This window comes from Telmatherina bonti (assembly GCF_933228915.1).
Source record: "Telmatherina bonti genome assembly, chromosome: 5".
In the NCBI taxonomy this organism is placed as follows: Eukaryota; Metazoa; Chordata; class Actinopteri; order Atheriniformes; family Telmatherinidae; genus Telmatherina; species Telmatherina bonti.
The window spans coordinates 8,842,350-8,859,733 of record NC_136623.1 but is presented as its reverse complement, the minus strand read 5'-3'; the positions used below and the strand labels follow the sequence as shown (position 1 = coordinate 8,859,733).

Genomic DNA, 17,384 nt, shown 5'->3' with positions numbered 1-17,384 from the left:
CAACTCAATAAAATGAAAAAACAGTGTCTTATATTACTAAATTACATTCTTGCAAATTTTTTAGTTATTGTTCCTTTTTTAAATGTCCAGTTATTTGAGTGACTGGTGAAAATTCAGCCTTTTCTTTAATGAAAGGAGATATTAGCACAACTGTACATATGGACATAACAGGAAAACTGACATATTTGGTTTTTGTTTGGCGAATTTAGTCGGACACTTGGCACAATCAAGGCAGTCTTTACATCAAGTCGTAATTTGCATGAATTTTTCCCTTGTAGATGAAAATACTATAAGTATACTGTGAATTATAAATATATGATGCAAGTTCATTCCTTTAAATATTTGGCCTGATAATTCTTAGTGTGATAAATTTCTTTTAAAAGAATTTATTCCATTTTTTTCATCATTTTATTGACGCATTTTGTGCAAAAAGCAATTGTGGTTACTGTCCTAATTATGCAGCTGGCAAGCACGTATGCATTTTATTTTATTTTTAACTGTTCTTTTTCATGTATCTGTTACTTTATCATTTTATTGCTATTTTATTTTATTAAGTAGTTTTTGTTCACTTGCTGTTTCTGTACAGCACTTTGGTCAGCTGTATGTTGTTTTAAGTGCTTTATAAATAAATATGGTATGGTATGGTATGGTATGGTATGGTATGATGTGGTATGGTATGGTATGATATGGTATGGTATGGTATGGTATGGTATGGTATGGTATGGTATGATATGGTATGGTATGATATGGTATGGTATGGTATGGTATGGTATGGTATGGTATGATATGGTGTGGTATGATATGGTATGATATGGTATGGTATGGTATGGTATGGTATGGTATGGTATGATATGGTATGGTATGGTATGGTATGGTATGGTATGGTATGGTATGGTATGATATGATATGGTATGGTATGATATGGTATGGTATGATATGGTATGATATGGTATGGTATGGTATGATATGGTATGGTATGATATGGTATGGTATGGTATGGTATGGTATGGTATGGTATGGTATGGTATGGTATGATATGGTATGGTATGGTATGGTATGGTATGGTATGGTATGGTATGGTATGATATGGTATGGTATGATATGGTATGGTATGGTATGGTATGGTGCAAAATATATAACCTTGGAATCAGGTGGAAATGAAAAAAAGAAAAAAATAAGTCTTGTTTTCTTAAGCTCAGTCTTTATCATTTTGGTGAAAATAAACAAAAATTTAGAAAAATTAAAAACAACCTTTTGCTTTGTTTACAATTTCATAACCAGTACACAAATCCACAATTTGTTGCATGGGGTTCTGATATATTCAATGTTTCTACAGTCTAAAAATGGAAACAATAAATAAAAAATTAAACATGCCAAACCATCCCAAATGTTTAAAAGTGTAAAACAACCGGCATAAATTTTTTAAACTTTAAAACGTGCAACAATCAGAGGCTAGAGAGATTTGCAAAGTGTAGTTAAACCTCAGAGTAGAATAAAAAAGGACTTAGACATTAAAACCAACAATGAATCAGCATCATAAGAAAAAGGACATTGACTAATATGAATAAATCATCAACATCATTCAGAAACTCTCCCTCAGTCTTAAATATTAGGAAATAAATGTTGGAGTGACTCCAACATTTATTTCCTAATATTTGATTTGATTGTAGAAGTAAAAGCCATGTCATGTCAACAGACATAATGACTCCCTTGTAACATAACATATGAGTGGATATGAGAAAAACAACTCAAATCAAATTAAATCAAATCTAATCTAACTTTATTCATGAATAAATGTTCATGCAGTCAGACACACAAAGTTATTTACATAATTTAAAATATTTCTGCATATTCAAATGAAGTTTCACAAACCAAAGTATTAATTTAAAAATGCATACCTTATAATAACATCCTTAACACATGTACGCGCGCACGTGCACACCCTTCTATTCTTTACAAACATGAGTTCCCATCCTTTGCTTCTGTCTTTTAGCTGAACGCAGATATAAAATTGTAAATAGAAATAAACATCTGGCTTAAAACTGCTGTGAGGAAAAAACTTATCTGGGACCTGAAAGGTGTTTTTAAATAAAACACATTATTATTATTATTATTATTATTATTATCCATTCACACCAGGAGCAAGCCCACCCACTGCTACAGAGGGCACCACTACAGGTGCAGCAAAGGCCTGGGCAGACCAGGGTCCTGTACTGCTATGGCTGCAGTACCCCCAGCCAACCAGACAAGCAACAATCCTGCAGGCCAGGCAGGCAAAGCCTTCATGATGTTCACCATCATCAATATTTTACTCTTCGTGGTACAGCATATTTTGTTTTTAATACTGTAGCTCTGGATTTATTAGTACTGTTGGAAAATTGAACTTGATCAATGAACTTGAGCACTTTATGGAGTTTTGTGGGGGTTTTTTTGGTCATTTTTATGGAGCAAATATTCACATTCCCGTCTCGTTATTGTGGTCCGAAACCTTCTCTTCACGGATTTTTACAATAGGTGCAGCCTCAAGAACTTCCACAGAGCAAAAGTCTTACTGGGTTTAATCCAACCGAGTCACAACACCTGTTGTAAAAAAGTGCGGCATCATACTAAGATCATTCATCATAATGCAAGCGTGAGTCTGGACCCAAAATCTTCAAACCAGCAACCGTATGGCTGCTACTCCAACATGTTACTGTGTACCAGTGTTCTCCTCTGCTTGGCGATTAAATCCCTTCTTCTGCTTTTCTACCAGCTCAGCATAAAGACCCCCTTTCTTCATCAACTCGCCATGAACGCCCTCCTCCTTTACGATCCCGTTGTCCAGGACTATTATGTGATTGGCCTTCTCTGCAACGCTCATCTTGTTGGAAATGATCAGCACAGAGCGAGTCTTTGTGAGGTCCAACAAAGCTTGGTGGACCTGAGGAGAATAATCAAGACTTTGGTTCCAGCTACAATAACCAAACAAAAAGGTGAAAAACTTGGATATTTCTTACCTGGTATTCATTCTCTGTGTCTAAATCACTGGTGGCGTTGTCCAGAATCAGGATTTTTGGATCTCTGATTAAAGCTCTGGCAATGGCAATGCGCTGTTTTTGGCCTCCAGACACTTGACCCCCCCTCTCTCCAGCATCTAAGCACCAGCAGAACATACGATTACTCCATTTAAACGCATCCTTACATAATCATGACTTTTCTGCATGGAAAACACACAAGACAAGTGCTGCTGGGGTAAAAAGTTCTTCATTTAAGCAATCGTCTCTTCAGCAGAACTCAGCTTGTTAGCATAAATAAATTATTCCCCATTGTTCATTTAAACAGTGAGACTTAAAAGCATGTCCTCGTTGTTTCAATGAGAACTGAAAATGATTAATTTTCTGGGATTTACTCTCGTAGATGCTACTTCGAACCTGTGTCGTAGCCATCCGACAGCTCCTGGATGAACTTGTCCGCACTAGCCATCCTGGCAGCTCTGTACATGTCCTCATCAGAGGCGTCTTCGTAGCCGTATTTGATGTTCTCCCGTATAGAACGAGCAAACAGCACGCAGTCTTGGCTCACCACAGCAATCTATCAACACACAGAACGAAAATGAAACATGAGAGGCTCTGTACGCGTCTCAGCTGACCCAGAACGTTCTCACGAGGACATCAGTGGGATGCAAACAGGCAAAAGAAAAAAGAAATGAAAGCCAGCAATGTTTTATTATGTTAGTAACAAGTGTAAAAGTACAAAAAAAGCAATAAAGTAGAAGAAAAGAAGTTAAACCAACATGAAGCTTCAGCTCGAGGCTGATTTAACCGTCTCAGCTGCACAAAACTTGGATTTTTCAGAATGAATTTTAAGTCCATGTTCATGGAACAGTAATGACGTGATGAACCCCTGAGGCTGTCAGTATGTCACCTGCAGAGGTAAAGATTTATCACCTCTTTTCACGCTCCAATGATGTTTAGTTGATCTCAGTTCCAGTGAAAAGGTTGAATAGAGATGCTGTCCTTGAAACTATCATCAGCGCCTCAAAGCAAAGGCTCAAAAAGACTCAAAAGAGCCTCACACAGCTTCTGTGCTCATACAAATTTATTAATTAGAAGCAAATATAAGTTGTTTGTAGCTCCATCAGTAAGTAGATGTTGCCTTGACCAGCCAGGGAAAACGTTTGCCACTGAATTAAAGGCTTTTGGGGAGAAACTGATCATTCTCTACTAGTGAAGTTTTCTTGTAAACAAACAGAAGTGTGTGTGTGTGTTACTGTGTGTGTGTTACTGTGGGTGAACGCAGGTAGTGGGTAAAAGAAACCAAGGTCACTTTGACAAATAAGACGTTTTTCTTCAATAGTACAGCTGCCTACAGATTCCCGCAGCACACAGCACAAAGGCAAAGATACCGATTATAATACCGCTTCACTACCTGTTCTCACTCCATACTGTTCAGCATAAAGCCATCTTCACCCATGGATACTGTCAGCGTGTTCACCTGTCCTTGTAAAAGCACTAATTCCTCTCAGCTGAATGCTTGTGACTTCAGCTACATTGCAGCTCAGCATCCTTGTCCATCCTGCTCATATGACACAGAAAACTTAGAGGAAAGATTTGCTGCAGAAATTCGTTGCCTCTGAATGTGACTCACGAGGTCTTTGGAGAACAATGGAAACTTGTTGAGAAGATATTTAACCTTGTGGGTGTAAATTATCATCATGATGTTGATGTTTGAACATCAAATTAAAACAAGAAAAAACATCTAATTGTAATGCTTCGATCGGGCCGTGATCTCCAGTTCTCGCTGTGACGTCTCCAGTGTGACGCGGCTGGGATGAGGAGCAGCACCTCCAAATCCACGGCCCTGCTCCTCAGCCGGAACAGAGTGGAGCGTCCTCTCCGGGTCGGGAGTGACGTCCTCTCCGGGTCGGGAGTGACGTCTTCTCCGGATTGGGAGTGACGTCCTCTCCGGGTCGGGAGTGACGTCCTCTCCGGGTCGGGAGTGACGTCTTCTCCGGGTCGGGAGTGACGTCCTCTCCGGGTCGGGAGTGACGTCCTCTCCGGATCGGGAGTGACGTCCTCTCCGGGTCGGGAGTGACGTCCTCTCCGGATTGGGAGTGACGTCCTCTCCAGGTCGGGAGTGACGTCTTCTCCGGGTCGGGAGTGACGTCCTCTCCGGATTGGGAGTGACGTCCTCTCCGGGTCGGGAGTGACGTCTTCTCCGGGTCGGGAGTGACGTCCTCTCCGGATTGGGAGTGACGTCCTCTCCGGGTCGGGAGTGACGTCTTCTCCGGGTCGGGAGTGACGTCCTCTCCGGATTGGGAGTGACGTCCTCTCTGGGTCGGGAGTGACGTCCTCTCCGGGTCGGGAGTGACGTCCTCTCCGGGTCGGGAGTGACGTCTTCTCCGGGTCGGGAGTGACGTCCTCTCCGGATTGGGAGTGACGTCCTCTCCGGATTGGGAGTGACGTCTTCTCCGGGTCGGGAGTGACGTCCTCTCCGGATTGGGAGTGACGTCCTCTCCGGATTGGGAGTGACGTCTTCTCCGGGTCGGGAGTGACGTCCTCTCCAGATTGGGAGTGACGTCCTCTCCGGGTCGGGAGTGACGTCTTCTCCGGGTCGGGAGTGACGTCCTCTCCGGATTGGGAGTGACGTCCTCTCCGGATTGGGAGTGACGTCCTCTCCGGATTGGGAGTGACGTCTTCTCCGGGTCGGGAGTGACGTCCTCTCCGGATTGGGAGTGACGTCCTCTCCGGGTCGGGAGTGACGTCTTCTCCGGGTCGGGAGTGACGTCCTCTCCGGGTCGGGAGTGACGTCCTCTCCGGATTGGGAGTGACGTCCTCTCCGGGTCGGGAGTGACGTCCTCTCCGGATTGGGAGTGACGTCCTCTCCGGGTCGGGAGTGACGTCTTCTCCGGGTCGGGAGTGACGTCCTCTCCGGATTGGGAGTGACGTCCTCTCCGGATTGGGAGTGACGTCTTCTCCGGGTCGGGAGTGACGTCCTCTCCGGATTGGGAGTGACGTCCTCTCCGGGTCGGGAGTGACGTCTTCTCCGGGTCGGGAGTGACGTCCTCTCCGGATTGGGAGTGACGTCCTCTCCGGATTGGGAGTGACGTCCTCTCCGGGTCGGGAGTGACGTCTTCTCCGGGTCGGGAGTGACGTCCTCTCCGGATTGGGAGTGACGTCCTCTCCGGATCGGGAGTGACGTCCTCTCTGGGTCGGGAGTGACGTCCTCTCCGGGTCGGGAGTGACGTCCTCTCCGGGTCGGGAGTGACGTCCTCTCCGGGTCGGGAGTGACGTCCTCTCCGGATCGGGAGTGACGTCCTCTCCGGATCGGGAGTGACGTCTTCTCCGGGTCGGGAGTGACGTCTTCTCCGGGTGGAGGAGTTTACGTATCTCAGGGCTGTGTTTCTGAGTGAGGTGAGGATGGAGCAGGAGATCGACAGGCGGATTGGTGCAGCTGCTGCAGCGATGCAGACGCTGCACCAGTCTGTTGTGGTGAAGAAGGAGCTGAGTCAGAAGCAGATTTACGCTCCTGTCCTCACCAATGGTCACAAGCTGCAGGAGTGACTGAAACGAGATTGTGCACACAGGCAGCTGGTGAGTTTCCTCTGCATGGTGGCCGGGCTCTACCTGAGAAATATGGTGGGAACCTCCGTCATCCAGGAGAGCCGCTGCTTCTCTACACTGAGATGAGGTGTATCAGGCATCTGGTAAGGATGCTTCCCAGACACCTTCCTGCTGAGGTGTTCTGGTCCCGTCTCTCTGGGAGCAGACCTCAGGTAAGACCCAGGACACACTGGAGGGATTATGCCTCTCAGCTGACCCAGGAACGCCTCAGGATCCACCAGGACAAGCTGGCGGAAGCGGCTGGGGAGAGGAAAGTCTGGGCAGCCCCCGCGACCCAACCCCGAATCAGCAGCAGGAAATGGATGGATGGACTTTTCTGTAATTTAACCTTCTAAATTTTCACTAGTTTATGACGTGATCTCTGCAGCTCTGTGTGCTGAAGAAGGATCTAAAGTTGAGACATGAACTGACTGGCTACACTCACTAGCTAGAAGATGCAACCCAGTTTTGCAACATTTCAAATTGAGATTTTAATCTATAAACCATCTATAGTTCAGCCCCACATCTAACTCTTCCATTCTGACTCCGTGCAGGTCGCTGACCTTGTCGTGCAGGTACTGGTCCTTGTAGCTGTCCAGTGGTTTCCCATCCAGTAAGATCTCCCCTGCCAGTGGCTGGTAAAACCTCTCCAGCAGCTTGACGCAGGTGGTCTTCCCTGATCTGTTGAGCCCTACCAGGGCAGTGATTTGGCCCGGCTTTATCTCCAGAGACACATCCTGGTGAAAGAGAGGCACACGGTAAAATCATTTTTTTTCCAACACACAGTAAAAAGGCAGGAGAAAAGGAAGCGTACCTTCAGCACAAGACTGGTTTCATCTGTCTTTCCAGAATAGGAAAACTTGACATTTTTCAGCTGAATGTGGCCATCCAGATGTTCAGGGGCCAAAGTGCCCAGAGGGGGGACTTTGGGCTTCCGATCCAAATATTCAAAGATCTTCTCCGAGCCACCGATTGCCTTCTTCACCTCGGGGTAGTAGCGCATGACAGCCTGGGGAAGAGGTATTAGTGAATAAGGAGAAAAATGATGCCTTTATCTTTATTGTTATTATTTCTGTGATTTCAGACTCACCTCGACAGCTGAGGCAAACTGCAGCTCGTACAGAACGAATGAAACCAGGTCTCCGCTGGTAACGACCCCCCTGGTCACGAGCGTCCCTCCATAGTACAGAATACACACTTTAAGAGCCAAAGTTGTCATCTGGTAACACATAAAAATGATAAAATACATTTTATATCTGTTCATTAAATAAAACTTCATCAACTCCAGGCACGCTGTGGGATTTTAAACATTTCAGGCCATTACAAGGATGACTGGTAAAAACCTGAGAAATTAAGCAGAAAAGCTAAAGTTTGGTTTTTATGGCTCTTTATGAGATCAACGCAGAGCGGCAGGAGAGTCTATGCAAGCCAGATGCACCTGCAGGAGGAGGGGGGGCATCTCTGCTGCCACTGCAAGTCCAACAACATGTAGATTTTCTCATCAACACTTAAACTGTTTCTATATGTCACATTGATTCAGCACACAGACTCTGACGTGCACACAAAGCTCCAGTGAAACAACTGCAATATTCATGCATTGTCTCACCAGCTGTTCTTCTGGAAATTTACCTCGTGCTGGTAGAAAATCTCAGCATGAAGCCTGATGTAAAGGCTGGAAATCAGGCACTGCTCCAGCACATCTTTACAGGGTTTCATACGCTTTAATATGATCTGTTATTATACAGAAAGCAGGCAGCTGACAGGTGAGAACGGAGTCTAAGAAGCGCTATCCAGCTGATGTGCACAATGCGTTTGTATTTATGGAAAGGTAGGAGTAACGCGAAAAGGAATAAATCAGGAAAAGTAAAAGAAAATTCATCAGGAAATATTTAAACAAATCTTGGAATGAAATAAAATAAATGAAATAAATATACAGATTAATAGAACAGTAGGTAAAATTATAAATAAACACTGTATTATATTAAAAAAAAAATTCTGGAGAAAAACTAAATAAAGAAATGTATAGATGTATGGAATTAAGTGTGTAAACAATGAATAAATATATGTAAGAGAAAAAATGAGAAAACACATTTACTAATAATTACAAGTAAAATATATGTGGAATTATATCGACACACAAATTTGGAAAAATAATCAATAACTCTCAGTACTGTTTTTCTACAATTATTTAATTTTATTTTTAATATTTAAATAAATAAATAGATAAATAAATGAAAAAAAATTTTTTTTTGCCTTTTTTTAAACATTTTTTAAATGCATTTATTCTTTTTAAAAATTTCATTCATTTATTTTTATCTTTCTTTTTTGCCTTATTCTGTCCCCAGCAGCATCGATGCAACACAAAGCTCCAAACAGAACTGCACATGCTCCATGACTGAAGTGTGTGTAAAACTCACGCTGCTGGCCCAGGTAGACGCTGCATAAGCTGCTGCCTCCTTTTTATTCAGGCTGTAAGTGTCCTCCATGCGCTTCCTGTACTTCTCTGTCTCGCCGTCCTCATTGGCAAAACTCCTCACTGTCTTCATGCAGGAGAAGGTCTCTGTCGCCACCTGATTGGCCTTCGCCAGGGACTCCTGAACCTTCACAGCAATGATCTAACACATGGAAACAGCCAAAAATAAATCCAGTTAAGATGATCTGTGCAGTGTATTAAGACATATCAACCAGTTTTTATCTGTCTAGGACACTGTTCCAGCTACAGGAGACTGCAGGTGGAATTTTTGTGTGTGAGATGTCACCTGATGAAAGTGTCCAGTGAGCTCAGGGATGACCCAGATGATGGGGAGTCCCATACACGTCAGCAGGGTCATTTTCCACGACTGGCTCACCATGAAGTAGAGGAGGAAGGCGAAGCGTGCTGCATACCACATCAGAAGACTTAGCCTCTCACTCAGTGCCTCGCTCATGTCGTTGGTATCCGTGGTAATACGGGACACCAGTTCACCTGAGAAAACAACCTTTCATTATCGGCATGCTTGCTCGGGCTCTGAGGAATGACTCTGCAGTGTTGGGATGATGTTTACCTGTAGTAGAAGCATCAAAGAAAGCAATCTCTTGCTTCAGCACAGCCTGGAAGACGGCTCCCTGTACTGAGGTGTGTATGAGGCTCATGGTGATGTTGTACATCAGGTCACAAACAAACTCAAACACAGCACTGGAACACACAGCAGAGGATGCACTGCGCTGTAAACTACCCCATAATATCACTAGAAATATATAAATACACTTCCACTTTAAACTCATAAACTGCCAGAACAAGTTGCCTTTGTTTTAATAAGAGAGTCAAAGCGTCACCGTATCGATTGCTTCTTCCAGAGTCGATCATTTCTGTGTAACTGAATGAATAATTTGACTTTATAAACAGGTAAAACAGGCCAGAGGCTGAAACAACGCTTTGCACCGACAAAACAAATGTGGAGGATTGGTAACATTTCACTGGCTGGCATGAAAATTATACCCAGTATAAATGCAATTTGCCTCACAATTTTAAAATCAACTTTTTTTTTTTTTGTTAAAAAAAATCTCTTTTTTTTTTCAAATAAATAAAAATAATCCATAAAAATTTTTGCGATTTTTATTGTTTGTATTGATATTTTTACTTGTCTTCTTGGGCATTATAGCAGCAGAATTATGATCTGGCTACTGTGTTATTTTTTTCCTAATTGAAATCAAGAAAAATGACAAGCAAAAAAAGTTTTTTTTAACTTTTTTTCTTTTTATAAATCTACAAAAATCAGCAATATTAAAGAATTATGAGAATCACAATTTAAATCAAATCGGCACCCAAAAAATTGGAGTGGCCGGGCCTTCGCCCATGGGGCCTGGTCGGGCTCAGCCCGAAAGGGTTACATGGGCCCCACCTCCCGTGGGCTCACCATCTGCGGGAGGAGCCGTAGGGGTCGGGTGCAGTGTGAGCTGGGCGGCAGCAAGAGGCAGGGACCCTGGCGGTCCGATCCCCGGCTGCAGAAGCTGGCTCTAGGGACGTGGAACGTCACCTCTCTGGTGGGGAAGGAGCCTGAGCTTGTGCGCGAGGTTGAGCGGTTCCGACTAGATATAGTTGGACTCACCTCGACGCATGGCTTGGGCTCTGGAACCAGAACCCTCGAAAGGGGCTGGACTTTCTTCCACTCTGGAGTTGCTCATGGTGAGAGGCGCCGAGCAGGTGTGGGCATTCTCATCAGCCCCCAGCTTGGTGCCTGCACGTTGGGGTTTACCCCGGTGGATGAAAGGGTAGTTTCCCTCCGCCTCCGGGTGGGGGGACGGGTCCTGACTGTTGTCTGTGCTTATGCACCGAACACCAGTTCAGAGTACCCACCCTTTCTGGAGTCCTTGGAGGGAGTGCTGGAGGGTGCTCCTTCTGGGGACTCCATTGTTCTGCTGGGGGACTTCAATGCTCACGTGGGCAATGACAGTGAGACCTGGAGGGGAGTGATTGGGAGGCATGGTCCCCCTCCTCTGAACCCAAATGGTGTTTTGTTATTGGACTTCTGTGCTCGTCATGGATTGTCCATAACGAACACCATGTTCCAACATAAGAGTGTCCATATGTACACCTGGCATCAGGATACCCTGGGCCGCAGTTCGATGATCAATTTTGTAGTCGTATCGTCGGACCTGCGGCCACATGCCTTGGACACTCGGGTGAAGAGGGGGGCGGAGCTGTCAACTGATCACCACCTGGTGGTGAGTTGGCTCAGATGGTGGGGGAGGAGGCCGGTCAGATCTGGCAGGCCCAAACGTGTTGTGAGGGTCTGCTGGGAACGCCTGGCTGAGTCCCCCGTCAGAGCGAGCTTCAACTCCCACCTTCAGCAGAGCTTCAACTATGTCCCGAGTGAGGCGGGGGACATTGAGTCCGAATGGGCTGTGTTCCGTGCCTCTATTGCTGAGGCGGCCAGCCGGAGCTGTGGCTGTAAGGTCGTTGGTGCCTGTCGTGGCGGTAATCCCAGGACTCGTTGGTGGACACCAACAGTGAGGGATGCCGTCAAGCTGAAGAAGGAGTCCTATCGGGCCTTCTTGGCCTGTGGGACTCTGGAGGCAGCTGATGGGTACCGGCGGGCTAAGCGGCATGCGGCTTCGGCTGTTGCCGAGGCAAAAACTCGGGCATGGGAGGAGTTCGGCGAGGCCATGGAGAAAGACTTCCGGACGGCTTCGAGGAGATTCTGGTCCACTATCCGGCGGCTCAGGAGGGGGAAGCAGTGCTCTGTCAGTACTGTGTACAGTGGAGATGGGGAGCTGCTGACCTCAACTCGGGACGTAGTGGGTCGGTGGAAGGAATACTTCGAAGACCTCCTCAATCCTACCAACACATCTTCCGATGAGGAAGCAGAGCTGGCGGACTCAGGGGTGGACTCTCCTATCTCTGGGGCTGAAGTCGCTGAGGTGGTCAAAAAGCTCCTTGGCGGCAAGGCCCCGGGGGTGGATGAGATCCGCCCGGAGTTCCTTAAGGCTCTGGATGCTGTGGGGCTGTCCTGGCTGACACGCTTCTGCAGCATTGCGTGGACATCAGGGGCAGTACCGCTGGATTGGCAGACTGGGGTGGTGGTCCCCCTTTTTAAGAAGGGGGACCGGAAGGTGTGTTCCAATTACAGGGGAATCACACTCCTCAGCCTCCCTGGTAAGGTCTATTCAGGGGTCCTGGAGAGGAGGGTCCGCCGGATAGTTGAATCCCGGATTGAGGAGGAGCAGTGTGGTTTTCGTCCTGGTCGCGGAACAGTGGACCAGCTCTATACCCTCTTTGGGGTCCTGGAGGGGGCATGGGAGTTTGCCCAACCAGTCTACATGTGTTTTGTGGACCTGGAGAAGGCATTCGACCGTGTCCCCCGGGGGCTCCTGTGGGGGGTACTCCGGGAGTATGGGGTACCGGACCCCCTTGTAAGGGCTGTCCGGTCCCTGTACGACAGGTGTCAGAGCTTGGTCCGCATTGCCGGTAGTAAGTCGGATTCGTTTCCGGTGAGGGTTGGACTCCGCCAAGGCTGCCCTTTATCACCGATTCTGTTCATAACTTATATGGACAGAATTTCTAGGCGCAGCCGAGGTGTTGAGGGGATCCGACTTGGTGGCCTCAGGATTGGGTACCTGCTTTTTGCGGATGACGTGGTCCTGTTGGCTTCATCTGGTCGTGATCTCCAGCTCTCGCTTGAGCGATTCGCGGCCGAGTGTGAAGCGGCTGGGATGGGAATCAGCACCTCCAAATCTGAGACCATGGTCCTAAGCAGGAATAGGGTGGATTGCCCTCTCCGGGTCGGGAGTGAGGTCCTGCCTCAAGTGGAGGAGTTTTAATATCTCGGGGTCTTGTTCACGAGTGAGGGAAGGATGGAGCGCGAGATCGACAGACGGATCGGTGCGGCGTCTGCAGTAATGCGGGCTCTGCGCCGGTCTGTCGTGGTGAAGAAGGAGCTGAGCCAGAAGGCGAAGCTCTCGATTTACCAGTCGATCTACGTTCCTACCCTCACCTATGGTCATGAGCTGTGGGTCGTGACCGAAAGAACGAGATCTCGTATACAGGCGGCTGAAATGGGTTTCCTCCGCAGGGTGGCCGGGCTCACCCTTAGAGATAGGGTGAGGAGCTCGGTCATCCGGGAGGGGCTCAGAGTAGAGCCGCTGCTCCTCCGCATCGAGAGGAACCAGTTGAGGTGGCTCGGGCATCTGGTCAGGATGCCTCCTGGACGCCTCCCTGGTGAGGTGTTCCAGGCACGTCCCTCTGGGAGGAGACCCCGGGGAAGACCCAGGACACGCTGGAGGGATTATATCTCTCGGCTGGCCTGGGAACGCCTCGGGATCCCCCCCGCAGAGTTGGCAAAGTGGCTGGGGAGAGGGAAGTCTGGGCTTCCCTGCTTAGGCTGCTGCCCCCGCGACCCGACCCCGGATAAGCGGCAGAAGATGGATGGATGGATGGATGGATGGATATATATATATATATATATATATATATATATATATATATATATATATATATATATATATATATATATATATATATATACACATACACACATATATATATATATATATATATATATATATATATATATATATATATATATATATATATATATGTATATATATATATATTTAAATCAAAAATTAAAATTAAAAAGAAAATGTAAACAATATGTCTAAGTGCACGAATACAACTTATTTCTATAATCTGTACAATTAAAATAAAAATAGAATAAAATTAAGTAACTTATTTTATATGATTACACATATACATGAGTGGGTGAATTTAAAATATTTTTTATCCATTTTCAATAAAAAATAATAAATAAAGTGCATCTATATGAATACAAAATATGAATTGTACTATATTCATATTCATTTTATTTTATAAAATTAGAACTAACACAAGTTCTCTAAACTTATTAACTGTGAGACTAAATAACACAATGAAAAAGTCGGTTCAGTTACCTGCCAACAGTCATCAGCGTCATGACTGTGATGGCCTCTCTGAACGCATCGGGGGTCTCGTCATTTATGATCCAGTCAGCCATTTTTCCCGTATACTGAGGAATCGCCATTTCACCTGTTGTCACACATTCACACTTCAACTTTAACAAGAGTGTCAGAAAGTTTCTAAAACACAGGACAAGAGATAACTCTGGATAAAACAAAATTCCTTCCATAAAAATGCTTCAGCTATGTAGCCGTAAGTCATTAAATGACACTGCAGGATGTAACTGTTCAAGGCAGTCTGCATGAGAACGACACAAAAGCAAGTAAAACAACAAACACTAAGGTGTTGTCTTATCTACCATAAGACGAGAGAATCACGAGGGTCAGCACAACCGCAAAGCGCCACCGAAATGGCAGCATGTATCCTATCAGTCTCTTCAGAGAGGAGCTGGTGTCCGGTCCCGGCTTCTTAGACGGCGGCTTCCTCACAAACCAGGACGAGACGTATCGAGTCCAGTAGAGCCAGGCCACTGCTGTCACAGCGTAACCCTGCAACACCTGCAAGACAAAATGGGCTTAACACACTCATACTGTGTTTCTATTCAAGTAAAAACTAAATATATTTCTTTAAATTAAATTAGATAAGCTACAATGTTGCAGATCGACTATTTTTGTTAGAAATAAAATCACAGAGATAACTAAATGGTAATCAGTTTTCCCCAAATGTCATTACGATAACACCTGATTTCACGAGCAGGATCAGGCTTTGTAAAACACATAAACATGCAAACAAAAACATGCAGATCATTTGGTGTACTTATCTGATGAATGTAACTAAAATTCTACTTCCTTTTATGCCTTACAGTTATATTTTTTTAAGAAAAGCTGCAGCTATGTACATTTTTATATATATATACATATATATATATATATATATATATATATATATATATATATATATACACACACACACATATATATATATATATATATATATATATATATATATACATATATACAATAAGACTTAAGGAAAAGAAATGCAACAATGCATATTAAAGGTAGAGTTAAAAAAAAAGTAATTCAAATCATTAAACAGAATATTTTTATAACATATAATAAAAAAGTAAAAATATTATGTTTAATTAATGTATTGGCAATATACTCATAAATAAACTTAATAAATATAGCACTAAAATGCTTAAGTTTAGTCTGACTTCTGCATGAGCTTCACTTTTAAACACCTGAGTTTACCACTTCATTCAAACATTTCAGTTCTTAAACTGTGAAGTGCCTATAATGATACTGGTCATAAATCTCTTATTTATGATTTACATCATAATCTATATCTGATAAAAAAAATTAAAAAAAAAAACTTTATGAATGGCTCTCCAACCAACTTAAACATGTTTGCCTGCAGACTTTTCTGACCATTCACAGAAGTCTCACATTTTCACCTGCAGTGGGATGTGGAATGCTGTCACACACCTCAAAAAAGGTGTGAAGTTAAACATGTCTTGATGTGAATAAAGCCAGAGCTGCAAATAGTCCAACATGACAGGCAGCAAACACACATCCACTCACCCTCTCCCAGGAGTGCCATCCCCACAGTTCCTCCACTGTGGAGACTCCTAGAGCCCAGAGCAAGGTGGTGTACACTGGGAACTGGAAGCAAAGGACCCCTAAGCTCTGGAGCCCCTCAAGGCTGCTTGTCCACGGTAGGCTTCCAGGATATGTGAAGCAGAGGAGGGCCAGGAGCATGGCTCTGCTGACGGATCCCCCCCACAGGGTGATGAAAGGGTGGGAGATGAGGAGCGGGGACAGCTGTGCCAGGCGGATGGCGTGCATCACACACACATCCAGGCAGATGCAAAGCACAGGGAAGAAGTAGCTCATTTTCTGCATCACTTGTAGATTCTGCAAAGATGTTTACAGGAAAGTCTTTAGATCAGTAAACAATATGAATATTTGTCATGTCTGTTTTATGACCCATTTAATACTTTATACATACATACATATATACATACAGACAGACAGACAGATAGATAGATAGATAGATAGATAGATAGATAGATAGATAGATAGATAGATCAGGTCAGGTCAGGTGAAGTTGTACTTCACAGAACAATGATCAAACTTTACTTTCGCTTTGCTGCAGACACACTTTCGTTTTCATCTGCTCTCCCCATTTCTTTTAAACCCTTCGACACAAATGTAAGAGAGACCAAAACATACCGAAATACCACTCATACTTGTTCATTTCAGCGTTATTGTCTTCATAACAACTTATGCTAAAGTGTGTACAGTAGCTAACCATTTTCAGCTAGGCTTACTACTCCGAAATAAAAACGTACTTACTTGGTTTCTTTTCGACGATGTATCCTTCCTATGACGGACGTTTTAAAGCAGAAAAAAGCTCAAATATTATTCCTAAATATCTAAATGTGTACCTGTGATGAGTCCAAACCCTGCAGCCTGTTAATGTGCCAACAACCCTTTGGCATACAAATGAAGGATGAAACCGAAAGTAACTATTTATGTTTTCTCAGCGGAAAGTCCCGCAGGTGTAGACTTCAAATGAGGGCGTATTTTCTTTTTTTCTTTTTATTTTTTACAACAAAATGTTCTTTGGTAATTAATGAAGTTTAATAACAGTGTTGTAAGAAGCTGAACCAGACTATTTCTTTAATTATGTTTCTGTAATATGAGACGTCAAGGATGCGGCAGGCGGCCCAACAGCGACACCGTGTGGCAGGAGGTTGGAACTACAGCACATACTTATGTATATGTATATGTATATATATATGTCATAACTTTATTGTCATTATTTAGACTGTACAAAATAGACAAAGTGCAATAAAATTAAATAAAATCAGGCATAAATATCTAGAACAGAAAATTTAGTACTCCATTTTTGTCCATGACAGAATAATAAATATTTTTTTCTTTATGGATGTAGCTTAAGATATAAGAACCTTAAAATGAGACTGGTGAGGAAACTTTGGTGAATTAAATAGAATAATATGCCATCTGTGAGGCCTATTATCAACCTTACCCTACTTAAACATCTTTTATTTAATTCCCAGTTAGTTTTTCCAGAGTTCACCATTGCAGAGATAAACTTTGTTCCTTTGTGCTATGAGGCATTTTCCTTTATTCTGGACCAGTAACACATATCATTGTTTAACATCTTAACAAATCTCACAAGTGTTCCTTTACCTTTAATTCCAAGCCTATTCCGATAGACCTTGTGGCTGCAGAGAGATATTCATTTCTTAATGGGTCTGAAGTTTTCTAGTAGAGGCCTAAATGATAGGCACACGTCTCAAAAGATTATTTAGTGTAGAGTTGTGTTATTGCACACTGACATTTTTACACACAGTCATGGTC

The 17,384-nt window shown here is 44.0% G+C and overlaps 1 protein-coding gene across 1 annotated transcript; it reads right to left on the bottom strand.

Annotated features, from left to right (window-relative positions):
* Nucleotides 1-2,263: 2,263 nt before the first annotated feature.
* On the bottom strand, nt 2,264-16,490 carry tap1 (transporter 1, ATP-binding cassette, sub-family B (MDR/TAP)). Its single transcript, XM_079240873.1, has 13 exons — nt 16,353-16,490; nt 15,579-15,911; nt 14,354-14,552; nt 14,010-14,124; nt 9,626-9,756; nt 9,341-9,546; nt 8,999-9,196; nt 7,672-7,800; nt 7,396-7,590; nt 7,145-7,318; nt 3,411-3,570; nt 2,997-3,133; nt 2,264-2,920 (listed from the first exon to the last, which is right to left on the bottom strand). Exons 2-13 carry the CDS (start codon nt 15,897-15,899, stop codon nt 2,690-2,692), a joined length of 2,196 nt encoding a protein of 731 aa, XP_079096999.1. The 5' UTR covers nt 15,900-15,911; nt 16,353-16,490; the 3' UTR covers nt 2,264-2,689.
* Nucleotides 16,491-17,384: the final 894 nt, after the last annotated feature.